The sequence below is a fragment of the Nerophis ophidion genome, linkage group LG26 (genome assembly GCF_033978795.1).
Source record: "Nerophis ophidion isolate RoL-2023_Sa linkage group LG26, RoL_Noph_v1.0, whole genome shotgun sequence".
NCBI lineage: Eukaryota > Metazoa > Chordata > Actinopteri > Syngnathiformes > Syngnathidae > Nerophis > Nerophis ophidion.
The window spans coordinates 6,659,005-6,678,301 of record NC_084636.1 but is presented as its reverse complement, the minus strand read 5'-3'; the positions used below and the strand labels follow the sequence as shown (position 1 = coordinate 6,678,301).

Below are 19,297 nucleotides of genomic sequence, written 5' to 3'. Positions count from 1 at the left end.
GCGTCTTCAGTAATGCGGACGTTGTACCGATCCGTTGTGGGGAAGAAGGAGCTGAGCCGGAAGGCAAAGCTCTCAATTTACCGGTCGATCTACGTTCCCATCCTCACCTATGGTCATGAGCTTTGGGTCATGACTGAAAGGATAAGATCTTGGGTACAAGCGGCCGTAATGAGTTTCCTCCGCCGTGTGGCGGGGCTCTCCCTTAGAGATAGGGTGAGAAGCTCTGCCATCCGGGGGGAGCTCAAAGTAAAGCCACTGCTCCTCCACATGGAGAGGAGCCAGATGAGGTGGTTCGGGCATCTGTTCAGGATGCCACCCGAACGCCTTGAGGATACGTCCAACCGGAAGGAGGCCGCAGGGAAGACCCAGGACACGTTGGGAAGACTATGTCTACCGGCTGGCCTGGGAACGCCTCGGGATTCCCCGGGAGGAGCTGGACGAAGTGGCTGGAGAGAGGGAAGTCTGGGCTTCCCTGCTTAGGCTGCTGCCCCCACGACCCGACCTCGGATAAGCGGAAGAAAATGGATGGATGGATGGATTATCTCTCACACTGTGCACACTCACCTACCGTGAAAATTTCAGACCCCTCCATGATTTCTAAGTGGGAGAACTTGCAAAATAGCATGGTGTTCAAATACTTATTTTCTTGACTGTATATATATTTAAAAAAAAATGTTTTTTTTTTGTTGTTGTTGTATTATCTGCTTTTGTTTTCTTTCATTGATGTTGAAAGGGCTTTGACTTTTGTGTGAATTATAAATGTATATTGGTGGTTCAATAAAAAAAAAAAAAACATTTAAAAAAAGTTGCGAAAGAGCGTCGCATGTTGTGACGTCATAATCCAGCGCCGCCCTAACCTCAATTCTGACAACAGCGCCTTGCCGAATTCGAGGAACAACAACAACAACAACATCGTTTTATTGCTTACCGCGCACACCCGCGCCTGGAACACGCAGATATTTGGTAGGAAAGCAAATAGTTCCGTTTCATTTTCAGCCAAAGTGGCGTCAATTGAGCCCCGCCAGCGAAATGTGGGCAATTAGCTTGTTAGCATTAGCATGTGTGCCTCTCACGTCATGTAAAAAGCCTCTCAAACGTTTGACGAATTAAAACGTGACTTAGCTCCTTTTAGAGTAAATCACTACAATATACACCACCTCAACCGACGCAAGTAGGGGCGGGGGGTATATTGTAGGTAGAAGAGTTAGGGCTGCATGGGATTCTGGGTATTTGTTCTGTTAGGGTGCGGATGTTCTCCCTAAATGAGTTTGTCATTCTTTTTCGATGTGTGTTCACAGTGTGGTGCATATTTGTAACAGTGTTAAAGTTGATTTTTACGGCCACCCTCAGTGTGACCTGTATGGCTGTTGATCAAATATGTCAAGCAATAACACTCATGTGTTAAAATGGCCAGATACGACATATAACTGGGTTTGCACACTGTTGGTACAGAAAGTAGAGGGCGCCATAGGCTGCCCCATAATGGCACCTCCTAAATATGGTTGATTGGGTAAAAGTCGTCAGGAATTGGAGAGAACGGGTGCCCTGAAATTCAGGGATCTCCCTTAAAAATTTGGAGCGTTTGCAAGTATGACGTAGTCAAGCGGCGTTCATATTAAACTCGCGGTCCGCACGGATGTTCTCCCAAAATATGTTTGTCAAGGGACGGCGTGGCGCAGTGGGAGAGTGGCCGTACGCAACCCGAGGGTCACTGGTTCAAATCCCACCTAGAACCAACCTCGTCACGTCCGTTGTGTCCTGAGCAAGACACTTCACCCTTGCTCCTGATGGGTGCTGGTTAGCGCCTTGCATGGCAGCTCCCTCCATCAGTGTGTGAATGTGTGTGTGAATGGGTAAATGTGGAAGTAGTGTCAAAGCGCTTTGAGTACCTTGAAGGTAGAAAAGCGCTATACAAGTACAACCCATTTATCATTTATCATTCTTGTTTGGTGTGTGTTCACAGTGTGACGCATAGTTGTAACAGTGTTAAAGTTTTTTTTACGGCCACCCTCAGTGTGACCTGTATGGCTGTTGATCAAATATGTCAAGCAATAATATCCATGTGTTTATAATGGCTAGATATGACATATATAACTGGGTTTGCACACTGTTGGTACAGAAAGTAGAGGGCGCCATAGGCTGCCCCATAATGGCACCTCCTAAATATTGTTGATTGGGTAAAAGTCGACATTAGACAAGTGTTTTGCTTTCAGTTTTTGTTTTCTATCCATCCATTTTCTACAGCTTGTCCCTTACTTGGCTTTTATTTGACATGTTTGAACAAGAATGGTGAAGTAACGGTTGCAACAGGCATTGTGATATTTGAGCATAAACTTGATGGGCACATGTGTAGGAATAACACGGCAACATGATAAGGTAGGTAGGTCTTTATTTCTGCAGAAAAACGCCATTAGGATTGTGAGGTGAAGTGAATTATATTTATATAGCGCTTTTTCTCTAGTGACTCAAAGCGCTTTACATAGTGAAACCCAATATCTAGGTTACAATCAAACCAGTGTGGGTGGCACTGGGAACAGGTGGGTAAAGTGTCTTGCCCAAGGACACAACGGCAGTGACTAGGTTGGCGGAAGCGGGGATTGAACCTGCAACCCTCAAGTTGCTGGCACGGCCACTCTACCAACCTAGCTAAACCGCCCCACATTGTGTACAATATTCACTCCAGGCATCATTCAAATCCACTATTCTTGGAGTTTAAAGCAACTTAAAGGTAAATGGTAATGGATTGTACTTTTATAGCACTTTTCTACCCCTTTTTAAGGAGCCCAAAGCACTTTGACAGTATTTCCACATTCACCCATTCACACACACGTTCACACACTGATGGCGGGAGCTGCCATGCAAGGCGCTAACCAGAATAAAAAAAAAAAATACAATGATTTGGAAATCTTTTTCAACTTATGTTCAATTGAATAGACTGCAAAGACAAGATATTTAACGTTCGAACAGGTAAATGTTATTTTTTGCAAATATTAGCTCATTTGGAATTAGATACCAGCAACAATGTTTCAAAAAAGCTGGCAAAAGTGGCAAAAAAGACTGAGAAAGTTGAGGAATGCTCATCAAAAGCTTATTTGGAACATCCCACAGGTGTACAGGCTAATTGGGAAGAGTTGGGTGCCATGATTGGGTATAAAAGCAGCTTCCATGAAATGCTCAGTCATTCACAAACAAGGATGGCACCACTTTATGAACAAATGCGTGAGCAAATTGTCCAACAGTTTAAGAACAACATTTCTCAACGAGCTATTGCAATTTAAGGCCTACTGAAATGAGATTTTCTTATTTAAACGGGGATAGCAGGTCCATTCTATGTGTCATACTTTATCATTTCGCGATATCGCCATATTTCTGCTGAAAGGATTTAGTAGATAACACCCACGATAAGGTTCGCAACCTTTGGTCGCTAATAAAAAAGCCTTGCCTGTACCGGAAGTAGCAGACGATGTGCACGTGATGTCACGGGTTGTGGACCTCCTCACATCTGAACATTGTTTACAATCATGGCCACCAGCAGCGAGAGCGATTCAGACCAAGAAAGCGACGATTTCCCCATTAATTTGAGCGAGGATGAACGATTTGTGGATGAGGAAAGTGAGAGTGAAGGACAAAAAAAAAAGACTACAGTGGGAGCGATTCAAATGTTATTAGACAAATTTACTAGGATAATTCTGGAAAATCCCGTATCTGCTTATTGTGTTACTAGTGTTTTAGGGAGATTGTATGGTCGTACCTGTACAACCTGAAGGTCGGCCCCGCACCTTTCTTCAGCACCAGTCGACGGATGCCCATCTCTGCCCTTCGCAAGGGACCCTCTTCGAAACACGATCTTTCGAAATGATCGCCGCATAATACACTGTACTTTGTGTGTGTGGTCCAATCCAACAGTGTTCGCTTGGCTGCTCTGTTCCATAGTCAAGCTTCACCGTCATCTTTCGGGAATGTAAACAATGAAACACCGGCTGTGTTTGTGTTGCTAAAGGCGGCCGCAATACACTGCTTCCCACCTACAGCTTTCTTCTTTGACGTCTCCATTATTCATTGACAAATTGCAAAAAATTCAGCAACACAGTAGTCCGGAATACTGTGGAATTATGCGATGCAAACAGACGACTTATAGTTGGGAACGGTCCTGGAACATAATATCCTCTACATTGCGTGACGTCACGAGCACGCGTCATCATACCGCGACATTTCAGTAGGACACTTCGGCGCGAAATTTGAAATTGCAATTTAGTAAACTAACCCGGCCATATTGGCATGTGTTGCAATGTAATATTTCATCATTGATATATAAACTATCAGACTGCGTGGTCGGTAGTAGTGGGTTTCAGTAGGCCTTTAAACTGTGATCAACTTTAAAACTGCTCAAATTATGTTTAGGGCATCCCAAAAACTCTCCACCTACCAATATACAAAACCCATTCCAGGATAGAGACGCTGATTTATTGATTGATTGAAAATGTTTATTAGTAGATTGGGAGGGTGTTAGTCAAGGCTTAAAGTTGCCTGGAGGTGTTCTTTTAGTGCGGTTTTGAAGGAGGATAGAGATGCACTGTCTTTTACACCTGTTGGGAGTGCATTCCACATTGATGTGGCATAGAAGGAGAATGAGTTAAGACCTTTGTTAGATCGGAATCTGGGTTTAACGTGGTTTGTGGAGCTCCCCCTGGTGTTGTGGGTATGGCGGACATTTACGTTATGGAAGTAGTTTGACATGTACTTCGGTATCAGGGAGGTGTAGCGGATTTTATAGACTAGGCTCACTGCAAGTTGTTTTACTCCATCCTCCCCCCTGAGCCAGCCCACCTTGGAGAAGTGGGTAGGAGTGAGATGTGATCTGGGGTTGCTCATCATAGTTACCGTCTAAGAGGAAACAACAAATTATATTTGGCTAAATTTAGAACAACTTTAAAATCAATGTGCATTTTAGTGCGTGGAGTCACTCTGTGGAACGACTTAGGGGACGAGTTAAAACGTGTACAAACATAATTCAATTTAAAAAACTGCTTAAAAAAGAAGTACGAGGAGAAAATAGATGGATGCCCTCTGTACAGAGCGATAGGAGAGAGGTTTATGGTCAGAGAGTGATGGGTGTGTGTTTTGTTTCGTCTTGTCTTGTCTCATACTAACAGTGGTACTATTGTATTGTTGGTGTACAGGAGTTTTTCTTGTTTTTGTTTGTATGGTATTGTTCTTGTATTATTTTGTGTATGTTAAATGTGGAATGAGTGAGTGGGGTTGGGATATTATAAGCATCTGCTTCATCCAACTCCTTTTCAAGCCTTGCACAAATGTCTCTGCCAAGATGTAAAAAAAAAAAAAGTGTTGTACTGTGCAGGTTTGAAATAAATGCTTCAATTCATTGCGCAAGTACAACGAAACTTTGTTTTCGGCACACACCCGTTTCAAGATTAGACAAACAAACAGTGTACGGGGTTACAGAACAGGAACGCTGATGGGTCGCCACAAGGCGCCCCGTAAAATATGGGAAAAAAAGGTAAGCGCTGGGGAAGGATGAGTAAAAAAATATATAATCTAGACTGGGCTCCTATGGGGGCCCAGTCTGTAGTGGGGAAAAAACCTCCATAGCAAAGCACAAATACATATTACAACTTACATCTCAAGATATCTAGCAACAGAGGGGAGGGAGTGGGGGGCCATGGTGGCAGGTTGCAGCTGTTCAGGCGCCGCCCATCCGTATTTCCCCCCATTGGAAAATGTGTCAAGGGCGTTGGATTGGGGGTGGGGTATGTGTGTGTGGCGTATATTTTTTGTGGATGCATGTGTGTGTGTGTGTGTAAGCCTGCAGTGTGTCTCTGTTCCGCGGCCTTCATGTTGTGCAGCCGATAGTCAGTCCAAAAAGTCACCAACAACTGGTGTGTGTCCATGAGAGACAAGAAAGGAGTTTGTTGTGTCTTCGCCGCACTGTCCTTCGGGAGGTTCTCAAAGCCAGAGAAACAATGCAAGTTAGAATGTTTTGTGTGCGAGTGAAAATAAAATATGCTTTTCACTGTAAATCAGGGGTCGGGAACCTTTTTGGCTGAGAGAGCCAAGAAGCCAAATATTTTCAAATGTATTTCCCTAAGAGCCATATAATATTTTTTTTAACACTGGACACAACTAAACGCGTGCATTTTTAAGTAAGACCAACATTTCCAGAGTATAATATGTCTCTTATTCTTTATAATAACATTGTTATTCTGAAGCTAACTGTGGAGGGGGCGTGGCCTGCGGGCCTGCAGCAAAGCAGGATGTTGCCAGGACCGGCCTCGAAATCAGCGACAGGTGCGTAGATGGCCCACTTGGGCCTTGTTATCTAATCACCTGTTGCTCTGTTATAAGCAGCAGCCAGGAGGAGAGACAGGGTTGGGGCGGGGGCTGGAGCCAGAGCGCGAGTGAGGACAAAAGAGAAAAAGGACAATTGCTGGAAAGCAACTGAGACAAAAATAAAATAAAACAATATTGTAACCCTAAAACAGGCTCTTGGTGGTCTGAAGAACCCCCAGGACGGCAAGCCCCACACTAACCAATAATAAATAAATTACTTATTACCATTAATGCAACTTTTTGAACATAAAAAAGCATGAGAATGTTTTATATTTTGAACGTTATTTTTAACACTGTGATGACAAGTGGAATTATTCATTACTTATCGTGTTAAGCAATGTCAGCTCAGATTTATCCGAGAGCCAGATGCAGTCATCAAAAGAGCAACATCTGGCTCTCGAGCCATAGGGTAGGCTCTAAATTGTCTATGACTGAGCCTCAAAATTCATCCTGCGGGGCAGACAGTCCGATGTGATCCAAATCACAGTTCTCCCCGCATCCTCCAATCATTTGTGGCAGCTTTGAGGTACATAAGTCACTAAATGTTTTGCTTTGTTGTCATCACACTAGCTTTTAAAGAAGTGGACACTCAGGCTGCGTCGTCGCCCTTCCTGGCTGTCCATCAGCGGTCTCTGCCTCCGCCGCCATGACAGACACCAAGCGTCTCGCCTTCTCCATCATCCGATACCTCCACGAGCAGCTGGAGTCAGGAAATCTGTCGTCGGGCGCCCAGGAGAGCCTGGAAGGTGAGTCGGAGTTATGTTCCCGAAGGTGTGACGTTCCTAAAGCTACGCCCTCCCTCCCGCAGTGGCGGTCCAATGTCTGGAGACGGCGTTTGAAGTGTCCAAAGACGACCAGAGCCTCGACGTCCCCATGACGTTACCTGAGATTTTCGTCGCCGCTGTCGGCAAGGTACTTGTTAGCGCTGGGGCTGCACCATTTTGAGATAAAAACCTCATTATCGACCTAAATCGCATTGGCAACCTCAAATTATAATCAAACCTTTGTTTAAGCGAATCGATACACCCTTGTTTGTAACGTATATGTGCGCTCAGTCGCAGGTCAACAACAACACCACTACAAACTCCATCAGCGAGGAGCAGAGAGCAGAGGCAGAGAGACTCAAGACGGACGGTAAGGCGTCTATCCTTTTGTTGTGCGACGCCTTAGTGACGCGTTCTCCTCCACAGGAAACGATCAAATGAAAGTGGAGAACTTTGCTGCCGCTGTTGAGTTTTATTCCAAAGCCATCGCCGCCAACCCTCAGAACGCCGTCTACTACTGCAATAGGTCAGCGTTCTGCCTCTCCCTCTTTTTTACCAAACCAGTATACTGTCTTTACGTGACGGAACCATGTCGAGTGTGGAATACAAATCAAATGGTGTGGACTTGGTACGTGTGTCAGGGCGGCGGCGCTGAGCAAGCTGGGAAACTACGCGGGTGCCGTGCAAGACTGCGAGCAGGCCATTAGCATAGACCCAAACTACAGCAAAGCTTACGGCAGAATGGGGTAAGTACCAGGGTCTGGTATTTTTTTTTTTTACATATTATCTGATAACGCTTCTAAATGTTTACTTATAAAACAGCGCCGGGGCCCAAACGAGTACTTTTAAGAAAAGAAAAACATGCACATTTTGCCCAAAACAATACCCTACCTTTTTAATGTTTACATATGTTTGTGACATGAAAGTTGATCAGAATAGTCACTTAAAGGGGAACATTATCACCAGACCTATGTAAGCGTCAATATATACCTTGATGGTGCAGAAAAAAGACCATCTATTTTTTTAACCGATTTCCGAACTCTAAATGGGTGAATTTTGGCGAATTAAACGCCTTTCTGTTTATCGCGCTGGAAGCATTGACGTCAGAACGTGACGTCGCCGAGGTAACACACCCGCCCTTTTCATTTTCAACACATTACAAACACCGGGTCTCAGCTCTGTTATTTTCCGTTTTTTTGACTATTTTTTGGAACCTTGGAGACATCGTGCCTCGACGGTGTGTTGTCGGAGGGTGTAACAACACTAACAGGGAGGGATTCAAGTTGCACCACTGGCCCGAATATGCCAAAGTGTCTGCCGCCAGACCCCCATTGAATGTGCCAGAGTGTCTCCACATTTTACCGGCGATGCTAAGACAGACATAGCACAGAGATGTATGGATAACCTGCAAATGCATTTGCAACGATAGTCAACGAAATCACAAAGGTGAGTTTTGTTGATGTTGACTGCCAGCTAATCGATGCTAACATGCTATTTACCGGCGGTGCTAAAGCAGACATGGCACAGAGATGTATGGATAACCTGTAGATGCATTTGCAACTATATTACGTTTCCTTCCACCCACATTTAATGCAAAAAAAACACTTACCAATCGACGGATTTAAGTTGCTCCAGTATCACAAGATGCGAAAGTCCTGATCGTTTGGTCCGCACATTTTACCGGCGATGCTAACGCAGCTATTCGGCCATGCTATGGCTATGAATAGCGTCAATAGCTATTCGCTCAATAGCTTCAGTTTCTTCTTCAATATTTTCATACTCCAACCATCTGTTTAAATGCGTGCGTAATCTGTTGAATCGCTTAAGTCGCTGAAATCCGAGTTTGAATCCGAGCTAATGTCGCTATATCTTGCTGTGGTATTCCCATTGTTTGTTTACATTGGCAGCACTGTGTGACGTCACAGGGAAATGGCCAGTGTCTTCACAGAGAGACGAAAATAAGGCACTTTAAAGCTTTATTTAGGGATATTCCGAAACCGGTAAAATTGTGAAACAAATTTAAAAAAATGCAACAAGCCACTGGGCACTGATTTTTATTGTTTTTAACCCTTTTGAAATTGTGATAATGTTCCCCTTTAAAGGCCTACTGAAATGAGATTTTCTTATTTAAACGGGGATAGCAGGTCCATTCTGTGTCATACTTGATCATTTCGCGATATTGCCATTTTTTTGCTGAAAGGATTTAGTAGAGAAAATCGACGATAAAGTTCGGCAATTTTGGTACTTCCTGAAAAAGCCTCGCCTTTACCGGAAGTCGCAGACGATGACGTCACATGTTGATGGCTCCTCATATATTCGCATTGATTTTAATGGGAGCCTCCAACAAAAACAGTTATCCGGACCGAGAAAACGACAATTTCCCCATTAATTTGAGCGAGGATGAAAGATTCGTGTTTGAGGATATTGATAGCGACGGACTAGAAAAAAAAAACGCGATAGCATTGGGATGTATTCCGATATTTTTAAAGACATTTACTAGGATAATTCTGGGAAATCCCTTATCTTTCTATTGTGTTGCTAGTGTTTTAGTGAGTTTAATAGTACCTGATAGTCGGAAGTGTACGTCCACGGCCGGGTGTTGATGTCAATGTCTTAGGGAAGTCGACGGCAGCTACATGGACGGCACAAGCTCAGCTTTTATCCGATAAGAACTGACTTTTTAACCACAATTTTCTCATCGAAACCTGCTGATTGACATTTGGTCTGATCCATAGTAAATTTGCACCTCCGGGAATTTTAAACAAGCAATCACCGTGTGTTTGTGTGGCTAAAGCTTCCCAACTCCATCTTTCTACTGTGACTTCTCCATTATTAATTGACCAAATTGCAAAAGATTCAGCAACACAGATCTCCAAAATACTGTGTAATTATGCCGTTAAAGCAGACGACTTTTACCTGTGTGTGTGCAGTGCTCACACTTCCTAAAACCCCGTGACGTCACGCGTACACGTCATCATTACACGACGTTTCCAAGACGAAACTCCCGGGAAATTAAAAATTGTAATTTAGTAAACTAAAAAAGCCGTATTGGCATGTGTTGCAATGTTAATATTTCATCATTGATGTATAAACTATCAGACTGCGTGGTGGGTAGTAGTGGCTTTCAGTAGGCCTTTAAGAATAGGACTGCAAAAGGGTGGAAATTTACCACGGGAAGTTAAAGGGGAACATTATCACAATTTCAAAAGGGTTGAAAACAATAAAAATCAGTTCCCAGTGGCTTGTTGTATTTTGGGAAGTTTTTTTCAAAATTTTACCGGTCTCGGAATATCCCTAAATAAAGCTTTAAAGTGCCTTATTTTCGCTATCTTCGAAACCACTATCCATTTCCCTGTGACGTCACACAGTGCTGCCAATGTAAACAAACAATGGGAATAGCACAGCAAGATATAGTGACATTAGCTCGGATTCAAACTCGGATTTCAGCGACTTAAGCGATTCAACAGATTACGCATGTATTGAAACAGATGGTTGGAGTATGAAAGTATTGAAGAAGAAACTGAAGCTATTGAGCGAATAGCTATTGACGCTATTCATAGCCATAGCATTGCCGAATATCTGCGTTAGCATCGCCGGTAAAATGTGCGGACCAAACGATCAGGACTTTCGCATCTTTTGACACTGGAGCAACTTAAATCCGATGATTGGTAAGTGTTTTTTTCGCATTAAATGTGGGTGGAAGGAAACGTAATATAGTTGCAAATGCATCTACAGGTTATCCATACATCTCTGTGCCATGTCTGCTTTAGCACCGCCGGTAAATAGCATGTTAGCATCGATTAGCGTAGCATGTTAGCATCGATTAGCTGGCAGTCAACATCAACAAAACTCACCTTTGTGATTTCGTTGACTATCGTTGCAAATGCATCTGCAGGTTATCCATACATCTCTGTGCCATGTCAGTCTTGGCATCGCCGGTAAAATGTGGAGACACTCTGGTACATTCAATGGGGGTCTGGCGGCAGACACTTTCGCATCTTCGGGCCAGTGGTGCAACTTGAATCTCTCCCTGTTAGTGCTGTTACACCCTCCGACAACACACCGACGAGGCATGATGTCTCCAAGGTTCCAAAAAATAGTCAAAAAAACTGACAATAACAGAGCTGAGACCCGGTGTTTGTAATGTATTGAAAATGAAAATTGCGGCTGTGTTACCTCGGTGACGTCACATTCTGACATCATCGCCTCCAGCGCGATAAACAGAAAGGTGTTTAATTCGCCAAAATTCACCAATTTAGAGTTCGGAAATCGGTTAAAAAAATATATGGTCTTTTTTTTCTGCACCATCAAGGTATATATTGATGCTTACATGGGTCTGGTGATAATGTTCCCCTTTAAATGCGGCCTTCCGAGGGCAACCGTAACTGCGATGTGGCCCTCAATGTAAAACAGTTTGACACCACTGATCTGGAAGGTTATTGCATTATTGGATGTCTGTAAATGAAAGGGAGTCTCTGCAAAGCTGACACAAACCAAAAAGTTGAGTTTCACCGGTCCAAACAGAAATATCTCCACTCTGGCCGGAGTATTCCAAAAGGTCACCCAAAAACTCTTTAAAAATATCCGTATTGGTAGAGACGTGTCCTGGAAGGTTCTGAGCATGCGCTGTGTTTGCAGGTTGGCATTGGCGAGCCTCAACAAGCACACGGAGGCGGCGTCGTTCTACAAGAAAGCCCTAGAACTGGACCCTGACAACGACACGTATAAGTCCAACCTGAAGATCGCGGAGGAGAAGATGGACACTACTAGTCCTGTAAAGCAAACACATCTGTGTGCACACGCCATTGTTTGATGTTTGCGCTCACTTTGCGTGTGTGTGTGTGTGTGTGTGTGTGTGTGTGTGTGTGTGTACGTGTCAGACGGCGGGCATGGGCGGAGTGGACCTGGCTGGACTGCTCAGTAATCCTGGTTTCATGAACATGGTGAGGGCGGGCATTGTTACTCTGGTCATTAAGTCAGTTTGTGTAACGAGTGGTGTTTGTTGCAGGCGTCGTCGCTGATGACCAACCCACAGGTGCAGCAGATGTAAGTGTGTGTGTGGGTTGTTGTGTGTGTGTGTGTGTGTGTGTTCTGCCTGCTGACGGTAGCGCTGTTTGGCAGGATGTCAGGAATGATGTCTGGGGCCTATGGCGGAATGGGTGGTGGAGGAGGCGGTCCAGCAGCAGCCGCAGCAGCAGCAGCAACAGGAGGAGGAGTAGGAGTAGGCGGAGGAGGACTACTCGGCGGAGGAGTAGGTGGAGTCCCCGGAGGCGCACCAGCTGGAGATTTATCGGGACTCATCCAAGCGTGCGTACATGAAATACTTTGACACATTGTTATAATTGCAAATATTTCCTCAAATCGTGACCATGCTTTGTTTATCATGACTCGCCATCCGCCCGAATCAACAAAGGGCAACAGCAGCTTTTAGTTTGGGTTGTACGGTATACCCGTACTGATATAGTATCGCGTAGAGCTGGGCGATGTGGCCTCTTTTTAATATCACAATATTTTTAAGCAATGTCACGATACACAACATATATCTCCATATTTTGCCTTAGCCTTGAATGAACACTTGATGCATATAATCACAGCAGTATGATGATTCCATGTGTCTACATTAAAACATTCTTCTTCATACTGCATTAATATATGCTACTTTTAAACTTTCATGCAGAGAGGGAAATCACAACTAAGTCAAATGACCAAGAGTGTATTTATTAAACAGTTATTAAGCAGTGGCACAAACATTAATGTCATTTCAAAACAGAAAGTGCAAGATTGTCAGAGACATTTAAAAACAAGCTATTAGTGCACTCTTGTGCATGATGTCGGTAAGAGGACATATCAAAACAAGACTAAATTCAAGTGTACTTTTTGTACAGTACACTACAATAGTTAAAAACAAATAAAGTGCACTTTTCAATAACTCTCAAATAAAAATGAGCTGCGTAATAGGTTCCTGCGGACGTTATCTCCTTCTGTTGTTTACTTTTTTTTTTCATACAGTTGTGATCAAAATTATTCAACCCCCACACAATTTTGGTACTTTAGCAAGTTGGACATTTATTCCGTATTTTGTTTATAGTCATATCAAATAAAGATGTGTCAAATAGACAAATGCAACTTAAATTGTAACACTGTATTTTACAAAATTCCAAAAAAGGACATTTTTCTTAATATCTCATTGACAAAATGATTCAACCCCCTTGTTCCATGCATCTTTAGTACTTAGTAGAACACCCTTTGGCAGTAATGACATCCTTCAAAGGTGATACATAACCGGACACAAGCTTCTTGCAACCATCTACAGGTATTTTAGCCCATTCCTCTTGGGCAAAAGCCTCCAGTTAATTCATATTCTTGGGCTTGCGTGCTGCAACTGCCTTCTTCAAGTCCCACTACAGCTTTTCTAAAGGATTTAGGTCTGGCGACTGTGAAGGCCACTCCAGAGTCTTCCAGCCCTTCTTCAGCAACCACTCTGATGTTGATTTGGAGGTATGCTTGGGATTCTTGTCCTGCTGGAAGGTCCAACGTCTCCCAAGCCTCAGCTTCGTCACTGACTTCATGACATTTGCAGCTAATATATCCTGCTAGGAAATAGAATTCATAATGCCTTGAACGAGCTGGAGATTCCCGCTACCTGAGGTGGAGAAACAGCCCCAGAGCATGATTGACCCCCCCACCATGCTTAACAGTAGGCGAGGTGTTCTTCTCTTTTTAAGCTTCATTTTTTTCTCCTCCAGACATAACGTTGATTCATAGGCCCAAAGAGTTCCAGTTTTGTCTCATCACTCCATAGAAAAGTTTCCCAAAACCTTTGGAGTTTGTCCAGATGATTTTTGGCATACTGGAGTCTATTTTTCTTGTGCCTTGTAGTCAGAAGTGGGGTGCGCCTGGGAGTTCTGGCATGGAGGCCTTCATCTCGAAATGCGCGCCTTTTTGTCTGGGACGAAACCTGCGTTCCCCCCTCTGCAATGTCCTGTTGTAGTTCCTCAGCTGTTACCCGGGGGTTTTTCACTACTGTGCGCTTCAAATACCGGACAGTAGTTGCATACAGCATCCTCTTTCTACCACGCCCAGGTAATGTTTCCACTGTGCCTTTAGCTTTAAACTTGCGCATTATACTCCCAACTGTGTCTCTTGGAATGTGTAATGTCTTTGCTATTTTCTTATATCCATATCCTTTCTTATGAAGAGAAATTACCTCCTCTGTTGACTTCTTTGACCACTCCCTGGACTTCACCATGTTGCAAATACACCATTGACCATCTACAAGAAGCTGAGCGTCATAGTCTTTTTCAATCAGTTAAATTGTTGCTCGTTATGGTTCTAATCACATCTACAGGGGTTTTCAACACCTGATTGAAAAGACCTTATTCAAATTCTGTTCTTAAGAGTTATGATCTTCAAGGGGTTGAATTATTTTGTCAATGATATATTAAGAGAAATGACACTGTTTGGTATGTTACAAAATATAATGTTGTAATTCAAGTTGCATTTGTCTATTTAATGCATCTTTATTTGATATGACTATAAACAAAATACGGAATAAATGTCCAACTGCTAAAACACCAAAATTGTGTGGGGGTTAAATAATTTTGATCACAACTGTACCGTGTTGGTCTGGAAATAATTGCTTCGGCGTTTTGTTTGTGTGGCACCGGCCGGAGATGTTGATTGATTCATTTAAACTTTTATTAGCAGATTGTACAGTACAGTAAATATTCCGTACAATTGACCACTAAATGGTAACATCCGAATAAGTTTTTCAACTTGTTGAAATCAATTCATGGTAAACATGCAAAGTTTCAAGGACTCTTCCTTCTGTAACGGGTGACTTTTCAAATGATGCTACATTAGCAGTGCTGTTACTTTTTGTAGCGACGCTTTTGCCGCATAAATGTTGAACATCTTCCCGCTTGAAGCCAAACCACCGCCAGACGATGGATCCCGCGCTGTTTTCCTTGGGAATTAATTCTTCCTCCATTTGTTACCACCTTCTCTCTCTTGTATTACCACCCGCACCTCACCGTTAGCATCACAGCTAATGTTACCATGTTGCTACCTCTCTGCTCCGCTGGAGTGTGTGATGTTGCACGCGTGACAGTATGGGACATATGTAAGAAGGTGGTCTTGTTTTACGTCTCTGTGAGAAGGAGGGAAGAGGAGGAGTGAGAAACGCCTGCAGTGTAATGCCCGCAGCTAAAAGAACGTATACCCAAATATCACAATATAGTCATTTTCTATATCGCACAAAGACAAACCCGCGATATATCGAGTACATCGATATATCGCCCAGCCCTAGTATCACGGTACTAATGAATCAAAAACGGCACTATACTCTTTGAAATGTACCATGAATTGATTTACGTCAGGGGTGTCCAAAGTGTGGCCCGCAGCTAATCGTTTACCGGCCCGCCACACATTCTGCAAAAATTGCAAAATTGATACTATTGCAAAAATAAAAAAACAACATTTAAAAAAAGTGGAATGAGGTGAAATCTAATGAGAAAAAGTAGCAATGTTGACACAAAGCTGCCATGCAGGCAGTTTTTTTTTCCTTTTGTCCTCATTTTCTTTTTTTTCAATTGCTCCAAAAAAAAAAGGACAAAAAAAATCTGTTATAATGAATTATTACTTAAAAATTATCACTTTAAAATGTTTTATGTGGAAACAATATTGCATATGTTGTGTGGTTGCCATATAAGAACATCAAAGTTTTGACAAAAGAGCATAAAAAAAACTAAATAATAGTTCAAACTTAAAATCGACAGATATATCGGAAGTTGATCTTGAAATTTAAGTGTTAAAAGTAAAAAAAAAAACGAATAAAAATGCATTACTTTATGAGTGTGGAACCTTTTGGATCTCAAATATATTTAGTAGGATTTTATTGAACTTTTCACTGTGATTACTCAAAAATATTAAATAATTAAAATCAATGGTGTCCTGCATTATTGATCTTTGAGGGCTTTAATTGCTAAATAAAGGAACTCTCCTGAAGGAATCAATAAAGTACTATCTGTCTAAATACTGCATATTTCAGTTTTACTATAAAAAACAAATTTGTCTTTGACAGAAAAGGCATAAAACATTATTTTTTTTACTTTATATCACCTTCAAGTTGATATAGAGATTTACTGTAAGCATTAAATAAAAAATAAAATAATAATTTGACTTATTTTTAACATTTTAGTGACTGAGACCCTCTAAGCCCCCCAGGAGCCTTAAGGATAAAAAAAAAAAAAAATCCATATAATTTGTTATGGTTTGAAAATGATAAATATCCAAATGGCCCCAGCATGCTTAAATTTTTCCATGTGCGGCCCTCTGTGGAAAAAGTTTGGACACCCCTGATTTACGTTGAAAAACTTATTGGGGTGTTACCATTTAGTGGTCAATTGTACGGAGTATGTACTGAACTGTGCAATCTACTAATAAAAGTTTCAATCAATCAATCAGACGGTGCGTCGTCACGTCATCTAAACATCATAATGGTGGCTACCGTTTTGATGTTAAAGGTCTAAAAAAATGATGCAGAAAGACTGGCGGACCGGAGTGAAACTCCTAATGGGCCGCATTTTTTGCCGAGGTTCCCCTAGCAGCTGTATTATTTGAGGACATACGCCGTGTCATGTCATGTGTAGACTCACAAATGTCAGGTGACCTGAAGATACTAACCCGTAGTGATGCATCGGCGCATGCGTCGAGCTCATAGAGCAAAACCCTGTGCGTGTACCGCTTTTAGAAAGTCACGTGACCGATCATGAGCTGTATCGGTCACTTGACCGAGACGCGAACTGTGTCGAACTGACGCCTGCGCGCCAAACTGTGCTTATAAGGAAGCTCATCTGTCAATGAGATGCTGCTGCCAACAGAATCGCTGCACATCTGTCGTTTGTCATTTGTCATTTATCGTCGTCGGAGATCATGGAGCAGTCTCAGGTGAAATAATAACTAAGAAGAGAAATCGTCTACGATCTAATACGTTGGAAAAACTTTATTTTTTAATAAAAATGTGTAACATTTTTTTGCAAAAAAAATCCCCAGTCCACAGGTTGCAGGTTCGATTCTGCCGTTGTGTCCTTGGGCAAGACACCTTACCCACCTGCTCCCAGTGCCACCCACACTGGTTTAAATGTAACTTAGATATTGGGTTTCACTATGTAAAGCGCTTTGAGTCACTAGAGAAAAGCGCTATATAAATACAATTCACTTCACTTCACAAGCATCCTCATTCACAACACGTTCTCTTAGATTTCCATATTATGATACATGTTCACATTATTTATTTACTGTATCTAAATAAGATAAAAATATATTTTTGTTTAAATGAAGATATGAAATAATCCTAAATGAAATACAATGACTTGGTTTTTTTATTATTGTATTTACTAGGTCAGGTGTCGGCAACCCCAAAATGTTGAAAGAGCCATATTGGTCCAAAAATACAAAAACATGTCCGTCTGTGGCCGCAAAAAATCGAAAGCCATATTACGCACAGATAGTGTGTAATGAGATATAAATTGAATTATGAAGACTTAAAGCAAACTAAATAAGCTCAAATATAGCTACCATTGAGGCACAATAGCATGTTAGCATCAATTAGCTTGCAGTCATGCAGTGACCAAATATGTCTGATTAGCACTCCGCACAAGTCAATAACATCAACAAAACTCACTTTTGTGCATTCATGCACTGCATTAAAAGTTTGGTGGACAGAATGAGACAGAAAAAGAAGTGGCATAAAACACGTCCGAGAAAGTTGTACACGTAAACAAACTATGGTGAGTTCAAGGACCGCCAAAACTAGTAGGACGAAACGGCGCTCGCCAAATACTCGAATCGGTGAAGCATGTTTAATATAAACAGTGTGCTTTATAACAATTAGGGAGGTTTGTGTCATGTTTGTCCTCCTACAGAAACTGTATTGAAACAGAAAATGTGTTTTTTCCCCTCATCTTTTTCCATTTTTCATATATTTTTTAAAAAGCTCCAGAGAGCCACTAGGGCTGCGCTAAAGAGCCGCATGTGGCTCGCCGACCCGCGTACTGGGTCATAACATCAGTGTCAGTTGAGCCGGTCCATAGGTTGCCTGTAGGGATTTTTAATGTCCAGCAGATGTCAGTATTTAGTAGCACAGTATCGACACAGTATCAATACAGTGTCAAAACGCTTCATGACGCCTCATCAACCCATCACTACTAACCCGCGTTTTGGCGTGTGTGTTGGGTCAGAGGTCAACAGTTCGCACAGCAGATGCAGCAACAGAATCCTGAACTCATCGAGCAGCTCAGGAGTCAAATCCGCAATCGGGCGCCCAGCGCGGGAAACGAGGAGCAGCCGTGACGCACCCGCGCGGGTAAGTCCCAGAGCGCCGAGACGGCGAGGTGGCGACGAGGTGACGTGTGCGTTGTGTTTCAGGGGTTCTTTTCACCTGGACCGTTTGTTGTAACACGAAGGACTCGAGGAGGGCGCCAATTGTTTCATCACTGAAGAATTCTTGCATGAGCCAAGAGCCTCCACGTCGCCACCAGCCACACCCCTCGAAGGAAGCCCCTCCCACTTCCTGTGTGTGTCATAAAGGCATTGCGCTGGTTCTACAATTAAAGAACATTTTATGACTGCTCTTTGCTCAACTTGCTTTCATGGAAGTTTGTTGTTGGCCTGATTTAAAAAATATTGTCATACTTTTACTGAAAGGATTTAGTAGAGAACATTGACGATAAAGTCCGCAACTTTTGGCGATGATAACAAAGGCTTGCCTGTACTGGAAGTAGCAGACAATGTGCACATGATGTCACGGGTTGTGGAGCTCCTCACATCTGAACATTGTTTACAATCATGGCCACCAGCAGCGAGAGCGATTCAGACAGAGAAAGCGACTATTTCCCCATTAATTTGAGCGAGGATTAAAAGATTCGTGGGTGAGGAAAGTGAGACTGAAGGACTAGAAAGAAAAAAAAAAAGGACTAAAGGGCAGTGGGAGAGATTCAGATGTTATTAGGCACATTTACTAGGATAATTCTGGAAAATCCCTTATCTGCTTATTATGTTACTAGTGTTTTAGTGAGATTATAAGGTACCTGTACAACCTGAAGGTCGGCCCCGCACCTTTTTTCAGCACCAGTCGACGGGTCTGCCTTTCGCAAGGGACCCTCTTCGAAACACGATCTTTCGAA

The 19,297-nt window shown here is 42.6% G+C and overlaps 1 protein-coding gene across 1 annotated transcript; it reads left to right on the top strand.

The window, feature by feature from the left end:
- Window positions 1-832: 832 nt before the first annotated feature.
- On the top strand, window positions 833-18,744 carry sgta (small glutamine rich tetratricopeptide repeat co-chaperone alpha). The gene is made up of 12 exons (XM_061888010.1): window positions 833-963; window positions 6,919-7,094; window positions 7,157-7,260; window positions 7,404-7,482; window positions 7,539-7,638; window positions 7,754-7,858; window positions 11,751-11,886; window positions 11,993-12,055; window positions 12,121-12,158; window positions 12,234-12,419; window positions 18,353-18,477; window positions 18,540-18,744. Exons 2-11 carry the CDS (start codon window positions 6,995-6,997, stop codon window positions 18,462-18,464), a joined length of 1,023 nt encoding a protein of 340 aa, XP_061743994.1. The 5' UTR covers window positions 833-963; window positions 6,919-6,994; the 3' UTR covers window positions 18,465-18,477; window positions 18,540-18,744.
- Window positions 18,745-19,297: the final 553 nt, after the last annotated feature.

Coding starts and splice junctions, on each gene's coding strand:
- sgta (XM_061888010.1), top strand. CDS start 6,995: ATGACAGACACCAAGCGTCTCGCCTTCTCCATCATCCGATACCTCCAC. Junction 7,095..7,156: donor CGCCCAGGAGAGCCTGGAAG/GTGAGTCGGAGT, acceptor TCCCTCCCGCAG/TGGCGGTCCAATGTCTGGAG. Junction 7,483..7,538: donor AGAGAGACTCAAGACGGACG/GTAAGGCGTCTA, acceptor TCTCCTCCACAG/GAAACGATCAAATGAAAGTG.